The sequence below is a fragment of the Sapajus apella genome, unplaced genomic scaffold (assembly GCF_009761245.1).
Source record: "Sapajus apella isolate SASKATOON/1434 unplaced genomic scaffold, GSC_monkey_1.0 scaffold80, whole genome shotgun sequence".
Taxonomy (NCBI): Eukaryota; Metazoa; Chordata; class Mammalia; order Primates; family Cebidae; genus Sapajus; species Sapajus apella.
Window position 1 is genome coordinate 9,434,532 of NW_022437020.1, and position 26,061 is coordinate 9,460,592.

At 44.7% G+C, this 26,061-nt stretch overlaps 2 protein-coding genes across 2 annotated transcripts in view; both read right to left on the bottom strand.

Annotated features, from left to right (window-relative positions):
• Window positions 1-1,355: 1,355 nt before the first annotated feature.
• SNRPA1 (small nuclear ribonucleoprotein polypeptide A') lies at window positions 1,356-11,745 on the bottom strand. Its single transcript, XM_032252872.1, has 8 exons — window positions 11,565-11,745; window positions 9,114-9,261; window positions 8,068-8,146; window positions 3,990-4,036; window positions 3,617-3,719; window positions 2,929-3,008; window positions 2,443-2,518; window positions 1,356-1,749 (listed from the first exon to the last, which is right to left on the bottom strand). Exons 1-8 carry the CDS (start codon window positions 11,644-11,646, stop codon window positions 1,597-1,599), a joined length of 768 nt encoding a protein of 255 aa, XP_032108763.1. The 5' UTR covers window positions 11,647-11,745; the 3' UTR covers window positions 1,356-1,596.
• A 9,987-nt stretch (window positions 11,746-21,732) lies between these two features.
• Window positions 21,733-26,061, bottom strand: part of PCSK6 (proprotein convertase subtilisin/kexin type 6) — a 152,144-nt gene continuing 147,815 nt past the window's right edge. Inside the window, exons 23-24 of the mRNA XM_032252876.1 lie at window positions 25,076-25,188; window positions 21,733-23,175 (exon numbers count right to left, since the gene is read on the bottom strand). Coding sequence (XP_032108767.1) covers window positions 23,078-23,175; window positions 25,076-25,188 — 211 coding nt within the window. The 3' untranslated portion in view covers window positions 21,733-23,077. The remainder of the gene's footprint in view (window positions 23,176-25,075; window positions 25,189-26,061) is intronic.

The window sequence follows — 26,061 nt, forward strand, 5'->3', positions numbered from 1 at the left end:
CTTTGCAATATAAAACAGAAACCAGTATTAACTCATGAAAATAATGCACATTCTAAACATATACAAAGTATACTTGTAAACTACTGTGAACTAGTGTTGTATACATATGTACATACGGTATAATGGATATATTCCACTAAAATCTAATAGATTTTGAATTATTTGACTGCATGGATGATGGGCTCTTGTTTCAGTTCCCAGCACATTGTTCTTACAGTTCTATTGATAGAAGTTACTCATCCTAGCCAGGCATTTATGTTACCTTTGTGCCTTTCATCAGGTGTTATAACCTCACCTGGCTTGGCTTATCTGGAACTAGAAAGGTATTTCAACAAACACTTTGCTCAATGTAATTGCTTAGGTACTATTTGCAAAAATAGGACAAAGGTAGACAGTAACCAGAACTGCCAGCTGTCACTGAAAGTCATAGGCTAAGTGACTGGCCCTAATTTGTCACTCTTTCTCACAGCCATATCCTGCTATAAAAAGTGAAAGAAGTCTATTTCCCCATCATTCTTTGACTTTGTATACTTGGTGAGATGGCTTGCTTTGGTTAAGGGCAAGTAGGCAGAATTAAATGTGTCAGTTTTGAATGTAGGTAGGCCTTAAGAAGCCCCTAGTGTTTACTTCTTGTGCCTTGCCAGGTGAGCTGGCTCATCTGGAAAGAAACCAAGCCACCCCAGTTAATCCAGACCTACAGTGATAAGCGGAGCCAACTATAAGAATAAACAGTGGTTGATTAAAACCCCTAGGTTTTGTGGTGGATTGTTATACAGCATTATTGTGGCAACAGCTAACTGAGAAAGTGCCAAGCTTTACATAAACGCATATGCAACAAGATGGGGTTACAACTGTCGTGGCTAAGGGAGATTGGAGAGATGGCAATCAAACAGTAGTGTTCTTCAAATATGAGTAAGTTACACCACTTTCAACAGCAAACATTCTTGAAGACTCTCCATGCGACCTTTATGTTAACTACGTACATATCTAAAACTAGAGGGTGGGTATAGTGGCTCAGGCCTGTACTGCCAGCACTTTGGGAGGCCAAGGTGGGAGGATCACTTAAAGCCAGAGTTGGAGAACAGCTTGGGAAAGAAAAAAACCTCAAAAAAATCCGTAACCAGGATAAGTGGGACATACTAATCAATTCCAAAAATGGAATCATTTCAGTGTCCTATCAGAAGCTGGAGCGACAGGCAAGTCTGCATTAACACAAGGGCCACGTGGGAGTAGAAAAGGTGGCCTTACTGGCATGTTTGTGACACTGCAGGAGCTGGACGAATCCAGCCCAGGAAGCCTACCGAGGAAATCCTGCCCTCCCACATTTACAAATGAAACACGTCCTTAGACCTCACTGCAAACGCACCGTGATGACACACAACCTGGCAGCACAGTGAGTGGAGTTTATTTTTATAATTTGTAGAAAACTGACATTTAGATTTCAAAACTTATATTACAAAATTATCAGCAGCAGTCTTAAGTATTTCAACAATGCTGACAGATTCCACTTTGCTAACACAAACAAGGCTATTATCCCACGTTCGAAAAGCAGAACTTGTTCCAAGAGGGCCTATTGCTATACATCTGCCCCATCGCTCAGGACCCGTTTGTGACTGTGTCTTCTTCCATCTCTTCTTCACCATCATCAGTGGGCCCCGATCTGCGTTCTCTGCCAGGAATCTGACCAGACTGCAGCAACCCCTTCAGCCTCTCCACTTCAGCCAGAGTTGAAGCATTTGCTATAGCATTCTGGAGGGCAGAGGGCAAAGGAGATGGATGATTAATTTCAACCAAGTATCAACTACCCAGAAAATTATGTATCAATCACCTACAGAAATTCACAGCAACTTCTCCATTTGGAACATTAAACACTTTGATTGTTGGGGGAAGAATGTTATTGGCATACAGAAATAAAACTAGAAGCCAAATCACAAGTTTCTAAAATTGGGGAAGAGATGCGGGCCCTCTTATAAAAGAGAGCAAATAATCACTCCAGATGTCCTAAAATTGTTGCTAAATGAAATAACTTTGAATTATTTGAATACCTATTTGAAGGAACTATTGAATAATTTAAGGAGGCAACATTATAAAACTAGGTTCCCTACTGATTAGCCAAAATTATTTGCCAGACAGCAAATCTTTGAAAGTAAAAATTAAGGCAAACATTGAGAAAGCATACCAAGGTAACTAACTGGTAGAAATGATAAATGCATCCTGGAAAATGAAAAAGACAAAGCTGCCTCCACATCAATTAGCTCGTGTAATTTCAAGTCTGATCAAATAATAACTCCAAGCAAGTTTTTCCTTAAATAGCAATATTGCTGTATACTAATAACTGTGGGAAAATGAAATCTGCAATGTTCAGAACATGCTTATTATCCAACTTTGTGTTCTGAACCCATCTCGGCTCGTTCCAGTCCAAGAATCCTAACACATAATTACCTTGATTGCTTCTACATCCCCTGGAGAGGGCCCACCTTTCTTTTTGTCAGTTGGCAAACCAGCACCTGGATTAAAACTTAAGAGGGGGAAGAACATAACCGTTAAATCTAGACCAACAGAATTTGCTTCTCTTTTACTTTCAAAAGGTTTTGAAAGTAATTCAACCAGTGTAGTATCTTATCTTTGTTAACAAACTGATACAAGAACTCTTTCCTTCAGAAACACCACCCAGTTCATCTTCCTATATAGAAAATAGGATGTACATAATATCACATTAAGACCAACTACTGAAATGTTTGTTCTGCTAACCTGGTAGAAATGTTCTGTGATGTATGGACCTTTGATGTGCAGAACTATAAGCACTCAAATTTAATACCACATTAATATGTCAGAGTTTTTGGTTAATTTGGTAGGAGACGAACTGCCAGACAGATCAGATCATGTTTCTGAAGGTGAAGTAGAGTTAAGTTGGATATCGTATCTTACGTTTTGCTTCTCCTGGCAATATCCTTTGCAAGCTGTGCACCCCGTTTGCCCTTGAACATTTTCTCTGCTTCCTGACGCTCCTACAGCGACACCACACACAGAGTTAATGGAAATAGGAATACCACATGCATTTAAATGCATTCCTCAGAAGACATGGAAGTCCTACAATACTCCGGGCTGGTGAAAATACCAAAAAGCCAATGTCAAATTAAAAGAAGACACAGTGGTCTTCTTTCTTTGGTAAAGCTCCCTGAAGAAAGTTCACTCTCCTAGTTCCAAGGATGGGATCCCAGGGAACTAAGAAGGCAATTAAATAGGTAATAAAATAACAAACTCCTAATAAGGGGAAAAACCATTCTAACAATCAGAGCTGCACAGAAGTGGGTTACATTAAGTTCTCCACTGCGAATGTATCTAAGCAGACAATCCACTGTTAAGAGTGTTCACCGCGGCCTCAACATTTTTCAAACTTTGGAATGGCCAGCATTACATAAAAGAGCTCTAACTCAAAGTTCTACCATAAACTCTGAAATGAGAAAAACATTTGATGTAACATTCCCCCCGCCCCCATTTTTATTACAAACTAATGGCAAAATTTACTCATTTAGACAATTTTAATAATCAGTAATAGAAGTATAGAGAAAAACACAACTCTACAATGACTCACAAGCAATGAATTACTACTTACTTTTAGTTTCACTTTCTGGAAATCCAGTACTCTGACTTGTGGAACTTTATAAATCACATACAATCTATAATGCTTCTTATTGGTTACCGGATTTCTCAGAATACTAAAAGAAAAGGAATAACACAATGCCAATCTTGTTCACGGCACAGCACTCAAGAGGTCTGTTTGAATAGTCTAAGGCACCTATAAACCAAGGGAACACCCACATTCTTCACGTTTCAACATTGTAACAATTTAACATTAAGGAAACATACTAAATATTTCTTTTTAACAGACACTTTAAATTAACTGATTACATTAAGGTCAAGGCTGGTAAAGGCAATGTTATTTTAAAGGACTTCATCTATTTTGTCAAAATGCGTAATTCCCATACCTTAGGTAAGTCAGCGATTTGAGAGATGCTAGAGGGTCCAGATCACCCTGTAAAGTAAGGGCCACAGGTAAGAAATACCACATGCTATTTTGAGATTTTGAAATGGAGAGTGATTTTGAAGCAAGTATTCACGTTGTCTTTACTTACTTAACTTTTACTCTCTAGCACCAAGCCCAATACTGGCACATCACAAATGCTTAAATAATTTCTACTGGTGAATACATTCAAGCTTCTTAAACCTAAAATCTTGGCATTAACAGCTTCTGTCTCAACAGCAGGAGACAAAAAATTGCTTTCCTACAGCAATCTCAACGTGGCTGCTGAGCAACGATTTGGAAAAGAAAACAATGGCAAAGCTGATGGGACTCTGGAGCAAGCTATTCACAGCGGAACTGCAAGCCAGAATCTCAGTGGAAGGTGGGCTTTTCTGCTAGCACCAGCTTCAGTGTCTAAGAACAACAAAGACGTTTCATCCTTTGAAAGAAGGCACGTTTATCCTAGCCGCCCCCGCGGATCTCTTTAAATAAAATTTGCAAGGACAAGGAATACTATAGTTTAAAAATGACTGAATTAATGGAAAGAAGGTAGGGTGATTTTTGAATCTTCTCCAATTGCTCCATAAAACATTTGGAGAAGGACAGCAAAAATGAAAACCTGTGGTCCAGCAAAAATGACAACCTGTGGTCAACAGCCACAACCAAGCTAGATGGCAAGACATTTGCCAATAACCCTAAAATAGGAACAAGTAGAGACAACCCGTTTTGAGAGCAACAGGACTTGCCGGTGACGGCCTTTGTACAGGAAGAAGCAGACGGACGGCAAGGGGCCATCTGCCAAACTGGAGAACCCCAAAGAGACTGAGAAAAGCAGGCAAAAGACCCGCACGTTCCAATAATGACTACAGGGGTCTGTGATAAAAGCTGAAAGGGTAAAAGCAATTTGGGCCCTCACTCTTGACAGAAATCATGTCCCAACATGGCCCTGCACCGGACAGAAACTGCTGCACAGATCTAGATTGGGTAGATGGCAGGAGATGGGTGTGTATGTGCAAGAGGCACAATGAGAAAACAAGTACAGATAAAAACAGGGAGAGCAGGGCCAGAAATTCTCAAAAAGCAAGCTGCCATCTTCAAATATGTCACAAAGCCACCAGAGGGAGCTCTAGAGCTTGATACTGTTTTACACCACTGAAGATGATCCAAAAAATAATGAAGAACAAAGTGTTTGGCCGGGCACATAGCACATGCTTATAATTCCAGCACTTTGGGAGGCTGAGGCAGGTGGATCACCTGAGGTTGGGAGTTCGAGACTAGCCTGACCAACATGGAGAAACCTCATCTCTACTAAAAATACAAAATTAGCAGAGTGTGGTGGCGCATGCCTGTAATCCCAGCTACTGGGGAGGTTGAGGCAGGAGAATTTCTTGAACCCGGGAGGTGAAGGTTGCAGTGAGCAGAGATCATGCCATTGCCCTCCAGCCTGGGCAATAGAGTGAGACTCCATCTCAAAAAAAAAAAAAAGAACAAAGTGAAAATGTTGTTACATACACAGCGTAAAACATAATGGTGATGTAGTGATGGGTTTCAAAAAAGAATAAATATGGAACAAGCTGAAGGGTGCTGAAATGTTGAAGGTCACTGTACCGTATGTTTAAGACAGTAAACGTGTCAAAGTTTAAAATTAAATGTTGAAGGTCACAGTACAGTGATCTTAGCATTTAATTTTAAACTTTGATAAGTATGTGTGTTTTAATCCCTAGGATGCTTACTAAAGACTGAAAGAGAGTAAATAATTTCTAAACCATCAGAAGGAAAAACGGAATGACAGAGAGACAGCACGTACAATAAAGGAGAGAAAACGGATGGCAGAATGGGTGGGACAAACAGAAAGCCCCAGAACAGAGAAAAGACAAACTGAACACGCCAGTAATTACATTAAATGTAGATAGACTAAATATAAATAATTCACTTTACGTGAATTAACATTTAAGGAGCTTTCAGACTGGATTTTAAAAACTCCAACTATACCCTGTTTTCAAGAGATAAATCTAAAATACAAGAGGTACAGAACTTTGGATGGAACAAGATTTATCATGCAAATACTAACCAAAAGAAAGATTGTTTTGGTATGTCAGGTAAAACAAACCTCAAGGTAAATACATTAATAGAGACAGAGAGTTGCAATATAATAAAAAGGTTCCATTCACCAGAAAGATATTAATAATTAAAAATTTATATGTATCAAATAAGGCAACTTCAAAATCTATAAAACTAAAATCAATAGAACTTCAGGACAGTCAAATCCACTGCCATGCTGTGAGATTCTAACGTACCTCTTTCAGTAACTGATAAGCCCAAGAGTCTTCATTTTTGCAAAGAGCATTAAATACAATTCAAAGTTCTTTAACAGCACCTATCATGAGACACACTGCCTATAAATGTGTATTTCGAATTGAGTACTTCACACACTTTAGAAAGGACATGGCCATGGACCAGTGCTTTCTTATGTTTGTAGCTAAGCATCTCCTTGAGAATCTGAAGGATGCTATGGATCTTGTCCACAAGGAGTGAACACAATTCATTCTCAACAATCAGGGAAATAAGGAAGGTTAGGTCATAAATCAAAATTAAGTCATACAATTTTTTTTTGAGATGAGGTCTCAGTCTATTGCCCTGACTGGAGTGCAGTGGCATGATCATGGCTCACTGCAGCCTTGAATGCTGGGGCTCAAGCGATCCTCCCACCTCAGCATCTGTAGTACCTGGGACCACGGATACACGCTGCCACATCTGCCTAATTTTTTTTGGGGGGGAGGGGGAATGGAATCTCCCTCTGTTACCCAGGTTAGAGTGCAGTAGTGCGAATTCAGCTCACTGCAACCTCCTCCTCCTGGGTTTAAGCGATTTTCCTGTCTTAGCCTCCTGAGAAGCTGGGATTACAGGCACCCACCACCACACCCAGCTAATTTTTGGATTTTTAGTAGAGATAGGGTTTCACCATACTGGCCAGGCTGGTTTCGAACTCCTGACGTCAGGTGATCCGCCCACCTCGGCCCTCACAAAGTGCTGGGATTACAGGTGTGAGCCACTGCGCCCAGCCTTTTTTTTTAATTACTCATAGAGAAGAGGTCTCACTATGTTGCCCAGGCTGGTCTAGAACTCCTGGGCTAAACTGATTTCCCCACCTTGGCCTCCTAAAGTGCCTGGATTACAGGCAGGAGGTATGGCACTTGGCCTACAACATGAATTTAAACATCTAGTGTTTAAGTGAAAATTTAGGTTACAATACAATATACAGTATCTCAAGTATGTTAAAAATTAGATACAAAGCAGAAATTTAAAAAGCATAAAAATAAATAGGTCAAAATAATCATATCCAGATAGTTCAGGGGAAACTTGCCCCAAGTTCCAAGGAAATCAGTTCCAAGTGGACTGTTCATCTAAAGAAGAGTAAAGCAAGGTTTCTAGACTAGAACTGTTCAACAAGATTTCATGCACATAGACATGTCATCTAAAATTTTCTAGTAGCCATGTTAAAATAAATAGGTGAAGCCAATTTTAGTAATATGCCATTTAAGCCATTATCCAAAACACTATCATTTCAACATCAATATAAAAAAAGTTACTGAGAGAGATTACGTTTTGTGCAGTTAAGTCTTTGAAATCCAGTGTGTTCTATAGTTCTAGCACATCTCAATTTGAGTAGCCATCTGTACTTACTGGTACTATACTGGACACTGCAATTCTAGCAAATAACATAGTACTTTATGTCCCTGGGTTAGGGGAAGCTTAAACATCAAAATCGCTATAATAAAGGAAAAGATTGATAAATTGAACTGTACCTAAATTAGGAACTTCTCTAACAAGGCATCCCAAGTCAAAAGATAAGTTAGAGTAGGAAAATATTTGCAACATACAGTTGCAGAACCCAAAAGGCCCAGATCCTGAATTAGGAAAAAGATAAGAAAGAGGATGAGATTATTTTCTGTGAGATTTTCTAGAATATGTAAATTTTTGTAGGAAGCACATAGCACCTTTAACCCCACCCACCAAATATATTTTCCTTCTATGCAGCTTACCAGTTCCACGAGACTATTATTGGTGAGAATGAGTTCTGTCAGACAGGGCAGAGCCTGATCCAGTCCCTCACCTATACGGCTAAGATAAAAAGAGAGTCTTAGTAAAAACAAAAATTAAGTAAGCTAACAAATTTATCTACCTCCCTACTCAGAGGATCTCAGAGAGACACTTACAGATCCTTCTTCCAACACACTAACACAGAGGAAGCAAGGCAAAAAGAACCCTATTCTGAGGCCACAGGGTCAGTGACAGAAGTGGGACAAAGCCAGGCCTATGGGACACTGCCTGGAGATAATTCTGCCACACCATCCAGCGGAACCTGAGAAAAGGTGCAACTCCTGGGCAGCACAAACTGCTTAACTCACTTCATGACTTTTTGTGCAGGCCGTGCAGAAATACAAATAATTCTGCATTCATAGCTCAGGCACAAGACACAACAGCTACACTATAGGGGAATGGTGAACCTATGAGAAAGATTTCTATTTGAAGGAAATCCCACTCACCACCCAGCACTTTCAAAGATATGATCTATAAACCGAGTGCTTTTCTTCCAGTAAAGTTTACACAGAGCTGATGAAGCCAGGGCCAAAAAAGACCTCAATTTCAGTAATTAACAATCTAGAAATCAGTTGCAGTTAAAAAAAAAAATCAGAGAAGCTCAGTCAAAAATATAATTGTTACCTTTATATATCCTTTTACTATGACCCCTTTGATAAGTGTTTTAGAAGCCAAAATGTGTACAAAGCACCATGTTTTTAATTTAAATTAGAAACTTACCAGGAAAAAAAAATACATGATTTCTGAATAGATACAAGTAAGACTAGACTAATGCCACGCTAATCTCTGGATCTCTAAAGGAAAAGTTCAATTCTCATCTTAAGAAGAAACGTGTATTGAATATGGCTCCCATTATGGAAAAAATATAAAAATTAAAAAAAGAAAAAAAGGAAACATGTAGGTTTAACTGGTAGTATGTGCTACAACTTTAGGGAACACTGCAACATTTACTGTAGGTGGAAAAATTACTCTCCCAGGAGACACTTACCATATTCTGTTGTTGTTCACTAACAATGTTTTTAGTCTTCTCAACAAAGGAAAACCATCCAGTTTCCTGATCTCATTGTCAGAAAAATCAATAGCATCAAACTGGTCTAATGTAGCACCCAGATTTTCAATGACAGGAATTTTATACCCTGTAAAATGGAGGAAAAAAAACACACAAGAGGTATTAATATAACTAACCAGCCCCTTAAAAGATGAGCAGTATTTCATAGTAATCAGGCTCCTGGCCTTGATTCATTCAGGAAGTATTACTTACCAAGCACCTGCGCCATGTTACCTACGCCTTGCCACTGTACAAGGTACTACAGATAAAATGCTGAATGAGAGTGGCAAGTCCCCAGTGCCATGAAGCTTACAGTCTGATGACAACAAGGACAAGGACAATAATAATGGGTGAGATAGTTAGCTAACATTTATAAGACCATTTACAAGGTGCACACTGTTCTACGTCTTCAGGGCTAGTTAGGCGGAAGCAGCACAACAGGAATTTACACTTTGGGCTGCTCAGTTTCAGTGCCCAAACAAGGTTCAAACACCGTGGACAAAAGTTCTCCACCTCTTGCACCCCCACAGGCCAGATTCTTAGAACCCATCAGAACCGCCTCAAGATAGCATGACAGTTCTCCCTCCTTTCCCCCAGAACCAATTCAGAGTTGGAGGTCAATGGTTTACATACAGTAATAAATCACACTGTGAACACTCAAATGTTAATTTGTCTAATTTGGGCATTATTATGTTAGGAGCTAAAAGAAATATTCCGAAGAAGTAAGGTCTATTAAAAAAAAAAAAAAAAAAAAAAAAAAAAAAAAAAGACTCAGCCAAAGTTTAAGTACACAACTCAGAGCTGTACTACAAGTACTGCATCAAAATAAGTATTCTCAACACTGCATGCACTTCATTAAGAGAAATGGCAGAGATCACCGTAAGTAGATGATTTGCTCTTGAACTGAACCTTTCTCTAAGAAACTTAAATTCAACAAAATAAAAATACTGGGCTGGGAGCGGTGGCTCACGCCTGGAATCCCATCACGCCTGGAATCCCATCACTTTAGGAAGCCAAGGTGGGAGGATCATCTGAGGTCCGGAGTTCGAGATCAGCCTGACCAACATGGAGAAACCCTGTCTCTACTAAAACTACAAAATTAGCCGGACATGGTGGCACACGCCTGTAATCCCAGCTACTTGGGGGGAGGGCTGAGGCAGGAGAATCGCTTGAACCCAGGAGGGGGAGATTGCATTGAGCCATGATTGTGCCATTGCACTCCAGCCTGGGCAACAGGGGCAAAACTCAGACTCAAAAAGAAAAGAAAAAACTGGGGGCTGGGCGCGGTGGTTCACGTCTGTAATCCCAGCGCTTTGGGAGGCCAACGGGGGCGGATCACTTGAGGTCAAGAATTCAAGACCAGCCTGACCAACATGGTGAAACCCCGTCTCTACTAAAAATACAAAAATCAACCAGGCGCAGTGGTGCACGCCTGAAATCCCAGCTACTCGGGAGGCTGAGGCACAAGAATCACTTGAACCAGGGACGCAGAGGTTGCAGTGAGCCGAGATCACGCCACTGCACTCCAGCCAGGGCGAAAGAACAAGACTTCATCTCAACGCAACACAACATAAAACACTGGGATTTCCCAAAGGTCAGCAAGAAATTAAAGCAAATCCCGAGACCATAGGTCCCCGTGGGAACAAATCTCAGGCTACGATTGCATGGTCTTATCCCGAGAAAAGTTGCTCTTCACATTCTTTCTAAAGGGGTCTCCTGAAATACCAACTAGCTAGCTGCCCTTCCAATTTCTTACCAAGTCTTACTAAGGTTGAAATAGTACAGGAATCTAAATAATTGTGAGCGCTTCCACAACTTACACACAGCAGCCAGCGGTGGAAGCCTGGGTGAAACAGTTCAATCTTTAAAACGTCTTCACATAGGGGAAACGCCAGACAATTAAAGCTACTAAATAGAAAATACTGGGGTAAACAATCGCTTTTGTTCGGGGACTTAGTTTCTTCCATCACATTAAGAATAATGAACACACTATCTACATTCACAATATCACCTAGCGCAAGTATTAGGAACCAATCACTCGCCCTGCACTAGCGCTACTACCACTAATGAGTCGCTCTTCCGGGCCCTCAAACAGTCGGTACGAACAGCCAAGCAAGGCCTAACAGAGCCCCACGAGTACGCACCAGAAGTAATGGAGTCACCCGTGCCTGTCAGGAGGCACGGCAGCAACAGAAGGCTCCCAAGAGCCTAACGGGATGCGCGCTTGGCAACAACGGCAAGAAAAAGGCCGCGGTCTCGGCGCAGCCCGATCGGAGACCAGATTACCCACCCGCGGGCCAAGCTCCGGCCTTCGGTGCACGCGGCGGAGCGCAGCTCCTAAGGCGGCGCAGTGCCGCCCGGGGACTGCCCGCCCGCGCCCCCGGAACTCACCCCGGAGGTCCAGCTCCCGGTCCCGCACCGCGTTGGTGTATTGGGCCGCCTGCTCAATCAGCTCCGCCGTCAGCTTGACCATTCTGCCGCCCCCCGGCTTCCCAGCGCAGCCAAACGGCCGCTGTCTCCCGCCAGCGACGCGTCCCAGCGTGCCCAGCGCCCCGCCGCCAGGCAGCACCAATCGCATCCGCAGAGTGCGCGCGCAGCTCGACCGCCAGGCCGAAGCAATCGAGAGCCACGCCCCCGGGGGTGTTCTGGCCGCAAGTCCTGGCGCGCGCGCTGGGGACCTGTCTGGTTCTGGGTTTTTTCCCGGGGTGTATCTGGAGTCTGACGGACCTCAGATTCCAGACGTTGGTGTTTAAAAGTTAAGGCGAATGTGGAAACACCCGAGGGGAACTTTCTCATGCACTAGGAAGCTGTGATTGTCCCCAGCAGGCGCGGGGACCCGTGGGCTTCAGTGAAGGGTCCACGAGTTCAGGTACCCGTCCCGAGCCTCGGCCCCGGCCCCAGGCTACAGCTTGAGTTCCCGAGCTAGGTGACCCGCCCGGGGCAGGTCGCTGGGACAACACCGCCCCGCTAGTGCAAGCCGGCCGCGGGCCTAGTAGGGTTTGCGGTTAAGCTTGCGGCCTTTAGACTTCTGAATATTCATATAAAGTATGATATACAGAAAGTGTGCAAATCAGGTGTTTACAGCTTGGCCCGTTTAATGACCAGAGTGAACACAACTGCACAGCAGACGCCGGGATCCAAAAAAACCCACTATTTTGAAAGCCTCCTTCTTTCCCAAAGGCAACCGCGAACTCGACACCACAGACTCGTTTTAGAAATTCCATTTGGGCCGGGCGCGGTGGCTCAAGCCTGTAATCCCAACACTTTGGGAGGCCGAGGCGGGTGGATCACGAGGTCAAGAGATCGAGACCATCCTGGTCAACATGGTGAAACCCCGTCTCTACTAAAACTACAAAAAATTAGCTGGGCATGGTGGCACGTGCCTGTAATCCTGGCTACTCAGGAGGCTGAGGCAGGAGAATTGCCTGAACCCAGGAGGCGGAGGTTGCGGTGAGCCGAGATCGCGCCATTGCACTCCAGCCTGGGTAACAAGAGCGAAACTCCGTCTCAAAAACAAACAAACAAACAAACAAACAAACAAACAAAAAAACAAGAAATTCCATTTGACCCAGCAATCCCATTACTGGGTATATACTCAAAGGATTATAAATCATTCTATTATAAAGACATGCACACGTATGTTCATAGCGGCACTGTTTACAATAGCAAAGACCTGAAAGCAACCCAAATGCCCATCGATGATAGACTGGACAAACAAAATGTGGCACATATACACCATGGAATACTATGCAGCCATAAAAAACGATGAGTTCGCGTCTTTTATAGGGACATGGATGAACCTGGAAACCATCATTCTCAGCAAACTGACACAAGAACAGAAAATCAAACACCGAATGTTCTAACTCATAGGCGGGTGTTGAACAATGAGAACACATGGACACAGGGAGGGGAGCATCACACACTGGGGTCTGTGGGGGGCTGGGCAAGAGAGGGACAGCAGGAGATGGTGGGAGGTCCGGGAGGGATAACATGGGGAGAAATGCCAGATGTGGGTGATGGGGTGGGGGGGATGGAGGCAGCAAACCACATTGCCATGTGTGTACCTACCCAACAATCCTGCATGATCAGCACGTGTACCCCAGAACCTAAAGTACAATTTTAAAAAAAAGTAAAAAAAAAAATTTGGAAAAAAACAATAAAAAATAACAATACAACAATAAAAAATATAAATTTTTAAAACTAAAAAAATAAATAGAATCCTGCAGTATCCTTTTTTTTGGCCTAGTTTGAGCCTATGTTATGTCTGGAGTCCATCCAAGTTGCATACAGAGATAGTTTGTTTGCTTTCGCTGCTTAAGAGAATTCCATTGTATATATTATACTGAAAATTACTTATTCTGCTGTTGATGGACATCAAGGTTGTTTTCAGTTTAGGGCTATTCTGATTAATGCTGCTGTGAATTTTCTGGTACGTGAATCTGATGCACATTTGCATGAGTTTCTGCTGGAGTGGAATTGCTGGGACTTAGGGTATGATATCTATCATCAATAAGTAATGCCTAACAGTTATGCTAAGAGGCTGAAATACACTCCATCAGTGTGTAAGGGTTTTCATGGCTTCCAGCTTCAGCCTTGTTGGCATTTCAAGTCTCTAACTTTAGTCCTTCTGATGGGTGTGTGGTGTTACTGCAATACTGCTTTGCTTTGCTTTTCTCTAAACTAAAGAAGCTGAGAACCTTCTCATGTGTACGTTGCCCATTCTGATAGCTTCCTTTGTTAAGTGCCTTTTTAAGTCCCTTACTCATTTGTTTCCTTATGGAGTTGTCTGCCTTTTTTCTTACTGATGTGGGGAATTTCTTTATAAAGGATATGAACACACTCTGTGGCTTGCCTTTCCACTCTTAATGATATTGTTTGATGATTAGAATTTTTTTTTTCTTTTGAGACAGGGTCTCACTCTGTCACCTAGGCTGGAGTGCAGTAGTGCTATCAGGACTCACTGCAGCCTCAACCTCTCAGGCTCAAGAGATCCTCCCACCTCAGCCTCCCGAATAGCCAGGACTATAGGCACAGGTCAGCAGGCCTGGTTAAGTTTTGTATTTTTTGTCGAGATGAGGTTTCAATATGTTGTCCACACTGGTCTCCAACTCCTGAGCTCAAGTGATCCACTTGCCTTGGACTCCCAAAGTGCTGGGATTACAGGCGTGAGCCACCACCCCTGGCTGAGAAGTTTCCGATTTTTATGTAGTTCAATTATTTTCTTCAGGTTAATGGGTTGGGTGTGTGTGCACATGTCTTAAGAAATCTTTCTTTACCCCATCATATTTTCATATGTGACCTACTAGAAGATTGTTTTGCCTTTCACATTTAGTTCTATAATCCACCTCGAGTTGATTCTTCTTGAGTTTTTATTGAAATATGATATACGTAGAGAAGAGTGCAAACTGAACACACCCAACACACCCAAGCAACTAACATCCTCATAAGAATAGGACATTGCCACATTCTAGAAGCCCTCCTCCTGTCTTCATCTAGCCAACACCCTTGCCCCAAGGATAACTATTAGCCTGACATCTTGTATAGATTTGCTTTGCCTCATTTTGTATTTATGCAAACGAAGTACCTTACATATATTTTGCTTAACATTATGTTTGTGTGTAGATACAGTTCATTTATTCTTACTGTAATATAGTATTTAATTGTGGATGTTTTACAATTTACTTATCCAGTCTGCTGTTGATTAGCATTTGGGTAATTTTCACTTTGGACCTTTTATATTATAAATAGTAACCCTGCAAACACGATAATACATGTCTTTGAATGCGTATACTGATATATACCCAGAGATGGAATTACTAGGTCATAGGGTTTACTTATGTTCAGCTTAAGTAGAACATAAGTTTTCCAAAGTGGTTGTACCAACTTAAACTCCTTACTAACATTTAGTATTGTCTGTCTTTTTAATCTTAGCCATTCTGGTAGATTGGTAATGGTATAACATTGTGGTTTTAATTGTATTTCCCTGATTACTAACATAGTTGAGAACTTTAAAAAATATATTTATATTCATTTGAATAACCTCTTTAATTAAATGTTTTAGTGTTTTGCCCATTTTTTGATTGGGCTTTGTTAAAAAAAACAGATTTGTAGGAGCTCTTTATATTTTTTAGATAGGAATCCTTGTGAGATATGTCTGTAGTGAATATCTTCCCCCGTGGCTTGTGTTTTCACTCTCTTATGGTATCTTTTGATGAACAGAAGTTCTTCATTTTAATACAGTCTGATGTATGAAGCTTTCCCTATATAGTCAATGTTTTTTCAGTATGCTTTGAGAAACTTTTGACTACTCCAAAGTTATGAATATTTTTTTCTAAAAGCTTTATTCTTCCACCTTTTGCATTTAGATCTGTAGTCTCTCTGGCATAGATTTTTGTTTATAGTCTAAGGTAGGGACGAAGATAGATTTTCCCCATATGGATATTTGGTTGACCCAGCACCATTTATTGAAAAGATCATCTTTTCCCCCACTGCTCTGCAGAGCAGCTCTTTTCATAAATCACTCACGTCCAGATATGTGAGGGCCTGCTTCTGAACCAGCTGTTCTGTTCTATGGGTTTAGTCCTGTTCTATGGGTTTAGTCCGCTATCCTTGTGGAATATCATGCTGTCTTTATAATACAAGCTTTAGAAAAAGACAGTATTTGTCTCTCAAAAAAAAGTTCCCATTTTTTTCTCAGATTATCTAGTACTTATCTGGTCATTCTAGTCCTTTGCATATGAACCTAAATTTTAGATGTATCTAAAGAAGCACCTATGCTTTGATTTGTATTGTATTGGATCTGTAGATGAATTTGGATGGAATTGATACCTTTACATTATTAAGTATTCCAATCAATGGGCATGGTATAACCCTACATTTATTTAGTTACTCTTTAATTTCAGTAGCATTTTACAGTTTTTGTGTTGAAGGCTTGTATATCCTTTACTAGATTGTCTAGATATTTGATAGTCTTTGATGCTACTGTAAATAGTATCTTTTGTTTAAAAACTCCATTTTCTAATAGTTTTAATATATTGAAATACAGTAGAGTTTTGTGTATTGGCATTACATCCTAAGGTCTTGTGAAATTTTCTTATTCTAATAGTTTATCTGTAACCATTCTTGTGGATTTTCTACATACATAACCATGCTATTTGAGAATAATGATAGTTGGCTCGGTGCAGTGGCTCATGCCTGTAATTCCAGCACTTTGGGAGGCTGAAGCAGGCGGATCACATGAGGTCAGAAGTTCCAGACCAGCCTGGCCAACCTGGTGAAACGCTGTCTCTACTAAAAATACAAAAATCAGCCAGGTATGGTGGCACACATCTGTAATCCCAGCTACTGGGGAGGCTGAGGCATGAGATTCGCTTGAACATGGGAGGCGGAGGTTGCAGTAAGCAGAGATCATGCCACTGTACTCCAGCCTGGGCGACAGAGTGAGATTCTGTCTCAACAAAAAGAGAGAGAGAATAATGATAGTTTTATTTCCGCCTTTCCAATTCTTACACCGGTTCTTTATTTTTTGCACGGTTATACTGGCTGGGATCTTCGGTATAACGCTGAACAGTGGTGGTAATGGATATGCTTTGGCAGGCATCACTTCACAGCCAAGAAAAAACCCTAACCAGGCCAGGTGCGGTGGCTCACACCTGTAATCCCAGCATTTTGGGAGGCCAAGGCAGGCAGATCATGAAGTCACGAGATCAAGACCAGCCTGGGCAACATGGTGAAACCCTGTCTCTACTAAAAATACAAAAATTATCGGGGCATGTTGGTGCATGCCTGTAATCCCAGCTACTCAGGAGGCTGAGACAGGAAAATCGCTTGAACCAGGGAGGCAGAGGTTGCAGAGAGCCGAGATCTGGCCACTGCACTCCAGCCTGGTGACAGAGCGAGACTCCATCTCAAAAAAACAAAACCTAACCAATGATCAACGTTAACATCACCAATCATGGAACAGGGGGTGTACTCCCTGCTAGAATGCAATGAGAACACAGAATCACTCTGTGAGATTCCTGTCAAAGATGCATGACTTGACTCAAAACATGAGGAAGTCTCAGACAAGCCCACATGGAAGGCTATAGTCTTTAAAATCATGAGTTTTAGTTAAACAAAAGTCGCAGTGACCGAGTTGCAGTTGTGGTGGCTCATACCTGTAATCCCAGCACTTTGGGAGACAGAGGCAGGGGCGGGGTGGGAGGTAATTACTTCTTAGGGTCAGGAGTTTAAGACCAGCCTGGCCAACGTGGCCTTCCAGATCATGAGGCGAGGAAAGACTGAGGAAGGGTTCCAGATTGGAGAACATTAAAGAGTCATTATGAAAATTGTGATTCTAAACCAGATCCTTTTGCTAAGACCTTTATTGGGACAACTGCCAAGAACTAAAATTCAGTCAGAGGGTTAGATGGTAGTAACATATTGACATTAATTTCCTGATTCTGATGTCTGTGTAGGAGAACGACTTTGTTTATAGAAAATACCCACTAAAGTATTATGGGGGGGGGGCGGTCATAGAGTAAAATATCCGCAACTTACTCTTAAATTGTTTGGGAGGGAATTTCTTTGTATCGTACTTGCAAGTTGTGTTTTTGTTTTTGTTTTCTTTTTGTTTTTTGTTTTTTGAGACAGAGTCTCACTCTGTTGCCCAGGCTGGAGTGCAGTGGCATGATCTTGGCTCACTGCAACCTCCGTGCCCCTTGAGTTTAAGTGATTCTCCTTCCTCAGCCTCCCGAGTAGCTGGGGTTACAGGCGCTTGCCACCACACCCAGCTAATTTTTGTACTTTTATTAGAGACAGGGTTTTGCCGTATTGGCCAGGCAGGTCTTAAACTCTTGACCCCAAGAAGTGATTCCGCCTCCCTCTGCCCCCACCTCGGCCCCCCCAAAGTGCTGGGATTACAGGTGTGAGCCACCATACCTGCTTGGTCACTACAACTTTTGTTTAACTAAAAAACTAAAAAAGTTAAATGAATAACTAAAAAATTAAATAAAGGAACTAAAAAGTTAAAATAATCCAAATAATGAAAAAAGTTAAACAAAATAACTAGAAATTTAAACAAAATAACTAAAAGAGTTATACCAAATAATTTAAAAGTTAACATAACTAAAAAAGTTAAAACAACTAAAAAAGTTGAAGTAAAACCTAAACTTCCTTTGATTCCAGAGAGGACCACCAGGTGGAGTCCTTAGGGTGGAGAGCTGGTTAGCTTGGGGCCCTTGCTGTGTTTAAAAAAAGAAGGGGGCGGGATCTCTTTACTTTTAAAAAGGGAAAGTTTCCCTTGCTTCAGCATAGGAACAGGGACAGAAATCAAACCATATGTGGTTTTATTCATTTTAGGGTATCTCTATGAAGTTGCAAACAGTTTTCTTTTTTGATTCCATTTCTTGTGGTCAGAGTTTCTCAACCTCGGCACGATTGACATTTTGGGCTGAGTTCTTTGTCGTGGGGGCTGTCCTGTGCATTGCAGGGTGCTTAGCAGCACTCCTGGCCTCCGCCCACTGGAGTCAAGTACATCCTTCCAGTTGTGACAACCCAAAATGTCTCCAGAGATTGCCAAATGGCCCCTGGAAGACAAAAATCATCCCTGGTGGAGAAACACTGTTTTCGGTAACAGGATGTTCTCTGCTCTGGGTACTTTGGTTCCTGTTGGCTCAAAAGGGAGGTTAAGATATCTAGCCACCCTTAGTGTGGCTGGCCTGTAGTAGTGCAGGGCTTTGGATGGTGGGACTGAACCCCAGGATCTGAGGTGGGTGCTCAGTGCTGTACCATCTAAGGATGCTGTTCGGTGCTCAGAAGAGCCACAGAGCCTGGGGTGTCAGGAAAGGCCTTAAATGGCTAACCAGGAAAGATAGTCTGGGGTTCATGTGAGGAAAGCAACAGTGAAGGCTGTGGGAGGGGAGCAGACTCCTCCTTTTCCCCAGCAGCCCGTACCCAGTGGTCTCCCAGCTGGCTGGGCAGAACCTAAAGATGCTAGAGAATGGCCTTGGTCTATTACTTTCCATCACCCCTGCTTGTTCTTGTTAAAATGTCTTTGTTTCCTGCTTCTCCACCTCCTCTTTCTATCCTCTAATCTGAACCTCCACCCCTCACCTGCCCTCGGAGGCCCCAACATAATCCAAGCTTTCAGGCAAAAGGCCCTCTCCAGCCGTATTATCAGTAATGCAAATGCAGCAGATGGTGGTCTCCCCAAGTTCAAGGACACTCCACTCCTGGACTCATTTAGACCATGTTGCTATCTATCTATCTATCTTTTTTGATTGATTGATTGAGACACGTTCTCACCATATTTCTCAGGCTGGTTGCAAACTCCTGTGCTCAAGCCATCCTCTCGCCTCAGCCTCCCAAAATGTTGGGATTACAGGTGTGAGCCACTGCACCTGGCCCTTTTTTTTAAGTTCTGTCTACTTCCCTCCCATTTCAGGCATGTTTTCTGTAAAAAGCACAGTTCTCGCCAGTCCTTTGAAGAGTCACAAGATACAAAGTCAGCAGTGGCCTGGGAGGGAGGAGGATGTACACATGGAGTTCCCCTGTGAGTTGCCAAAGGATAAGGTCAGATAAGCATCACCCCCTGAAAATAGAGCTGGTTTAAAACAAATGCATCCTGGCTGCGTTTGGGCAGCGGCAGAATGACACCCCTCCTGCAGACAGACAGCCTCCTTCCCTGGGGACAGGGCTGGGAGCAACTTTGAAGTGTGCAGCCCAAGGCAGGGCAGTTCACATCTGTGGGTCTCAGGGTCTTTGTCTGGGAAAAGACAGCTTTAGAGGAGATGATCTATGATCCTGTCACTTAAAATCCATACACACACCCTGCCCAACTGGGTCCAGACAACTTTAACCTCAAGGTTGGACCACCTGTGTCCAAAAGACATTATATGTAGCTGGCCTCTTTCAACGAGGTGGAGCTTAGTCATTAGGACTTTGTGAACAACTTCTCAACTCCCCACCCGACTTGTCAGCCCCAAAATGGTCTTGCCTGACCCAGCCACTCGACGAGACTGGCTGGTTGGCTTTCCTGTAGCTGGTGTCCTTTGGGAGATAAAGGAAGTTTGTTTGTTTATTTATTTATTTATTTATTTTTTTAGGAGACAGAGTTTTGCTCTCGTTATCTAGGCTGGAGTGCAGTGGCACGATCTCAGCTCACTGCAGCCTCTGCCTCCTGGGTTCAAGTGATTCTCCTGCCTCAGCTTCCCGAGTAGCTGTGATTACAGGCGTGCATCACCACACCTGGCTAATTTTTGTACTTTTAGTAGAGATGGGGTTTCGCCATGTTAGCCAGGCTGGTCTCCGACTCCTGACCTCAGGTGATCTGCTTGCCTGAGCCTCCTAAAGTTCTGGGATTACAGATGTGAGTCACTGCGTCCAACCAGGAGTTTATTTCTGATTCAGTTGCAAACATGTTACACTGTAAGCTCTCAGTGGGCACAGAGCTCGAATTTATTGAGATCTGGGCTCTAGGGTCTAAAAAGGTGCCTTCCACCAGGGGCATTTAACAAGTTGCTGGTTTTAAGTCAGTCTCATGGGCGAGGTGGGGGTTGAATTCTTATCCCAGACACATTCATTCCTTACTGCCTCACACGCACAACTCTGGTCAGTTGGTGCTTGTGGTGGCCAGCTGTCGGGTCGTGTCCCTGCCCCACCTCCTGGGAGCTGCACATTGCTTCCCCCCTCTTCTGCAGAGCTCCCTGCCGCCATGTTCTGCTCCACAAGCCTGTCCTTGTAGCCACGGCTGATGTCACAGGGAGAGGACCAATGTAAGGCAGGCTGACTGGTCCTGTCCCAGGGGAAAGAAGAGCCAAGAAACAGACACAGAAAGTTGGCTTGAGGGGTTGGATTTGTACTAGTTTTACTTGGAAGATGCTGGAGGTCTTGTCATTTCTTTATCAACTGGAGAAGGTGGCTATGGAGAGAAGAGCACTGCTGCAGTACAGAGACAGTCCAGGTGACATTTAATGCTGGTTCCACGGTTCCTGAGGCTCTGCTTCATCCTTCCCTGAAATTCTGAATCCACTCTAGATTCTCAAAACAATACCCCTCACCTACTCCTGTTTTTCCCTAAGTCAGTTCTAGCTGGTACATTTCCTTTACTTGTAGCCAAAGGATTCCTAGCAACTACAAGCTTATGACCTCACAGAGAGGCCATGGTAAAAATCCCATGCAGTGCATAAGCCATGGGTTCAGGGATTTCAGCCACTGAGCAGAAGACAAGCTGTGACCTAGTTCAATCACACTTGGTAGGTACCAGTGAAAGAGGCTCGCAGTCTGGGCTGTGGGGAGCTCCCCCTTGACAGATGGAAGGGGTTCCTGTATCTGGACAACCTCCTCCCAGTGAGGCTAATGGGGCCTGAAGAGGGTCTATTTGTCATATGACACCCTGGGGTTGGAATCTGGGATTTCCCCCATCACTTCCTTACATCAACAGTAGATAAAGCTCAAAAGAAGATCTTCCACATAACCATCAAACAGCTCTGAAACCACAAATAAAGTAACGTCCACTTCACACTTTGGTCAGTGCTCATGTTTTCATTTTGTGTGCCTTTCAAAGAAACACAGACTCCTGTGCCATGGGATGTTAACTCTTTTATTAACTTAGGGTTAACATTGTTTTTGCTTCACTGATTTCTCTTTCAGAGTTGTGGATTCAATAAACAACAGCTGGGTTCTTTCCAGCTCACAGGTGACAAGGCAAATGCACTGTTGTCAAACAGGAGCAGGACAATATGGAGAAAGACGAGGTCGAAAAAATTTAAGGCAAATGTTACTTCCCTGTTCAGGGGAATTGATCAAGCAGATCTGTGCATTTCAATGAAAATATATGAAATATTTGTCAAAATAATTAACATTGGTAAAAATCAGAACATGTAGCTTATAAAATGCCTACACAGGTTTTGCAGAATAAATCCAACTGTGTCATGTAGGCTCGTAATACACACAGACACAGGAGTATCCACCTTAAAAATGAGTCTCCTGAAGGGCAGAGGCCAAACGTATTTTAAAAGCAATTCCATAAAATGAGAAGTGATGGATGATTAACAATGAATGGGCTGGCTTTACATTTTGTTTAGAGGAATTGCTTGGCCATCGGGGTATCTTTTGGGTGGCCCCAGAATGCCTCCGGTGGCCCCTCCTCGGAAGGCTCTGCATTGGGCTGAGGTGGTCGTTCAGGCCATGGGCCTCCTGGAGACGCAGAGAGAACGCGGTAACAAGGAGAGCTCGGCTTGCTCAAAGGAGAGTGCTGCGGGGAAAGAATCTTCTGGTCTGGGTTTGGAATTTGACATTCTAAGCTTCTGCTGCAGTTTCAGAAGTAGCTGACTATGTAGAAATAGATTCTCCGGCCCCAGTGGTCATACATTTTATGCCCTCAAACCTATCTTATTTATAGTCTGACCAAATCGTCCCCAGACTGTTCAGTGGCAGCCAATGAGCAGGTAGAGACTGCTGGCCCTTTGTCACATGTGAGGATGGCCCAGGGTTCGCTGGCTGGGCCGGGGAGATTTACTACAGAGCCCCAGAAAAGCACAGGGAGAAGAGTGATGTGTGATGCCAAGCGTCTTTCTTTTCTGCTTTGGTCTTGAAGATTCAGTAAACTTATGGTCCCAGAAGCTGCTCCAGAGCCAGAGCTGTGGATTCCCAGAATTCATTTTGTTCCTGTTTCAGTTTTTCAGAAGACTGTAGCCAGCAAGCAGCATTTGAGAGGATATCACAATTTTAGGAACACCTCCTTAACAACCACCAGCCACCTGGCTTGGGTGCTCAGAGATGCTGCGGAAGGACTTGGCTCCTGGGGAGATAAAGCTGCAGGTGCGGGACACCGCCCCCGAAACAGGCTCTGGCTGACAGTCTGGAGGACGGTGGACGGATGGATGGACAGGGGGTCCCTGCCCTCTGCGGGCAGCTAGACACCCCTACCCGGCCAGGAGGCACGTGCGGCAGCAGAACTGAATGAAGAGCTTCCGTTCACACAACCGGTTGGACTTCACCATCTCGCAGAATGTCTCATCAGCTGAGTCCCCGCATCAGGAAAGGAAAAGAGGGAAAGGTCAGTCTTTGGTTCCTGTAAAGACTGTTTCAAGGCTGGGCGCGGTGGTGGCTCGTACCTATAATCCCAGCACTTTGGAAGGCTAAAGCAGGTGGATCACCTGAGGTCAGGAGCTTGAGACCAGCCTGACCAACATGGTGAAATCCCGTCTCTACTAAAAATACAAAAATTAGCCAGGCGTGGTGGTGCATGCCTGTAATCCCCACTACTCGGGAGGCTGAGACAGGAGAATCACTGGAACCCAGGAGGCAGAGGTTGCAGTGAGCTGAGATTGCATTACTGCACTCCAGCCTGGGCAACAAGAGTGAAACTCCATCTCAAAAACAAATACAAATACAAATACAAGATTATTTCAATCACTCCACATATTCTGGACATCAGCAGTGCCCTGGGCAAGAGGGACACAGGTAGAGGTGGGGAGCAGGGTGGCAGCCCTTAAAGTCCCTCTCCTGCAATGCAATTGACTCTGCCAGCCCCGTGTGGCAGTGGGGGTGGGGGCCACTGGTCTATGGGGCTCTTGCTGAGTCTAAGTGACAAGGGGAGTTCATGAGCAGGATGTGGGGGTGACATGGGAGGGGTCTTGGGAGAACACCCAGCCTGGGCGCATGGGGCACATGTGCACCTGTCTTTCTGGACAACTGTGCTGGTGGTGGAGCTTAGGAGGAAGACTCCGGGGGAGGTCGGAGGACAGGCCTGGAGGCTGGCGGGAATGGAAGCTGCTTCCAGGGTGGAGGGGGCACCCTGGACGGGGAGGAGTGGATGGGGTGGGAGGAAGGGAGCCGCCGTGGACAGGCCTTGCTGGGGAAGCAGCCATGGTGAGGGAAGAGCCACTGGCCTGGGAGGATGCATCGTCTGTGCACCTGGGAGGCCCTCTGGCAGCAACTGCACTTTTTCAGGCTGGGTACAGAACCTGGGCAGGTGACTTCCTAAAGAGGGAGTTTCTGGGCCTTTGAAAGGACATAATTAGACCATTCCCCCTCCCCGAAAAAATAAACAAGGCAAGGAGGCATCCTAGGGCTCTCCCCAGCTCCATCCTCTGCCAGGGCTAAGCCAGTGCCAGCTTCATGCCCAAGGACCACCTGCCCTAACCCTGGGACACCGGGGCAGACAGCCTTCCTCTCCTGCATGCCAGAATGTGATGCCCAGAGCTGGCCCTGTGTGGCTCCACCATGCCGCTTGCTGGACCAGTGCCCCCTTCCCTGTCAGTGTGTCTATAATGGCTCCTGCCCTGGACTCCAGGCCAGGGTCTTCTGCCAACTCTCCTTCTTGCCCGGAATTCCCAAATTGGGAACTATCTTCGGTCCCTTTAAGTTTCTGTTTTTACAACTTGTCCTTGTCCCCTGTCCCCCTGCAGGGCCGGGGCTCTCCTTCAGCACAGACGTGGGGCCATGTGGGATCCCTGTGGAGCTGGGATTTCTGCTGCTGAGTGTGTGCTCCACTCTGGAGTCTGCCTCCTCGTCCTGAGGCACAGACCCTCCAGGCTTCCTGGCTTTGACCCCCAAGGTCAGGCTTCTTTTATGGGAAGTTGTCACACCCAGGCCTCCAGGGGCCTACGGCATGAGAGTGGGATCAGTACAAGAACACAATCATTTTTAGGAGTCACTCAACAAACAGATCGGCAGTGGCTGGGATGCCTCTCTGGTTAAGGTGTGAGAGGTCTAGAGGGAAGCTGGGAGACAGCGCGGCTGTCTTCCAGATCAGCTAGAGGAGTCCCGGACGGTCAGTCAGATCGGGGCACGCAGGCCTGTCTGTGGAGTCGCCATGCCTGTGTGGCTTTGCTCTTCTCTTCTGAGCACAAGCTGGCGGGCCGAGCTCCACAGGCAGCCCCAGGGGAACCCAGGGCCATCACCCTGCTGCTGCTCACCGTTGCTGCACGTGTGGTTGGTGATGCAGGAGGTCCCCAGCTGTGTGAAGCCCGTCTTACACCTGCTGCAGTTCCTGCTGGAGCCTGCACAGCTCAAGCAGTTCTCGTCACACCTGTGGGCAGACGCCGTTCCTGCTGAAGGCTGGGGAAGAGGCCTCGCCAGAACCCTCCCTTCCCAGAACGCTCCCACCTCCCTGCACCTCCTTCCCACCTGCTTAGCCTTGGTCCTCTGTGTAGAGGCTGTGTCTCCCCCTCCTCCCCCTTTCCCTGACACAGAGGCCAAGTGTTTGCCTGTTGTCCTTCCTCCTGTCTGACCTCACTCCCGCCCTGGGAGGGCAGAGACAGCCATGGCCAGGTGGCAGGAGCATGCCCAGGATCAGGGGCCAGGCCCAGGCCTCAAGGCTTCCCACAGCTCACCTGACACCCTCCTGGGCCCTGGCCCCCAGCCCACACATGGCTCCCAGAGCTGTGGCAGGCTGCTCTCTCCAGCGGCTGCCAGGCTGCGATGGCTGCAGGCTTGGGGTCCAGGCGAGAATTCGCCCAGGGATGTGACATGCCTGACTCGAGCTGACCAGAGGGCTGCTGCCACCCCTATGTGGCCATGCCTGCTTACCCTTGGGGAGCAGGAGAGGTGCCCCCCAATTCCTGCCCTTCCCGGACAGTCCAGGCCCAGCCTGGGCAGACATGGACCCAGGCCAGGGCTATTTCTAATGCAGGGTAACGTGACCTCAGGGGAAGAGGCGGTGTACCACAGTTCAAGAGCCATATCCAGCATTTATACTGGGCCACAATCGCACTTTCATTTACAATCTTTTTCTTTTTTCTTGAGATGGAGTCTCGCTCTGTCACCCAGGCTGGAGTGCAGTGGTGCAATCTGAGCTCACTGCAACCTCTGCCTCCTGGGTTCAAGTGATTCTTCTGCCTCAGCCTCCCAAGTAGCTGGGACTACAGGCGCGCACCACTACGCCCAGCTAAGTTTTGTATTT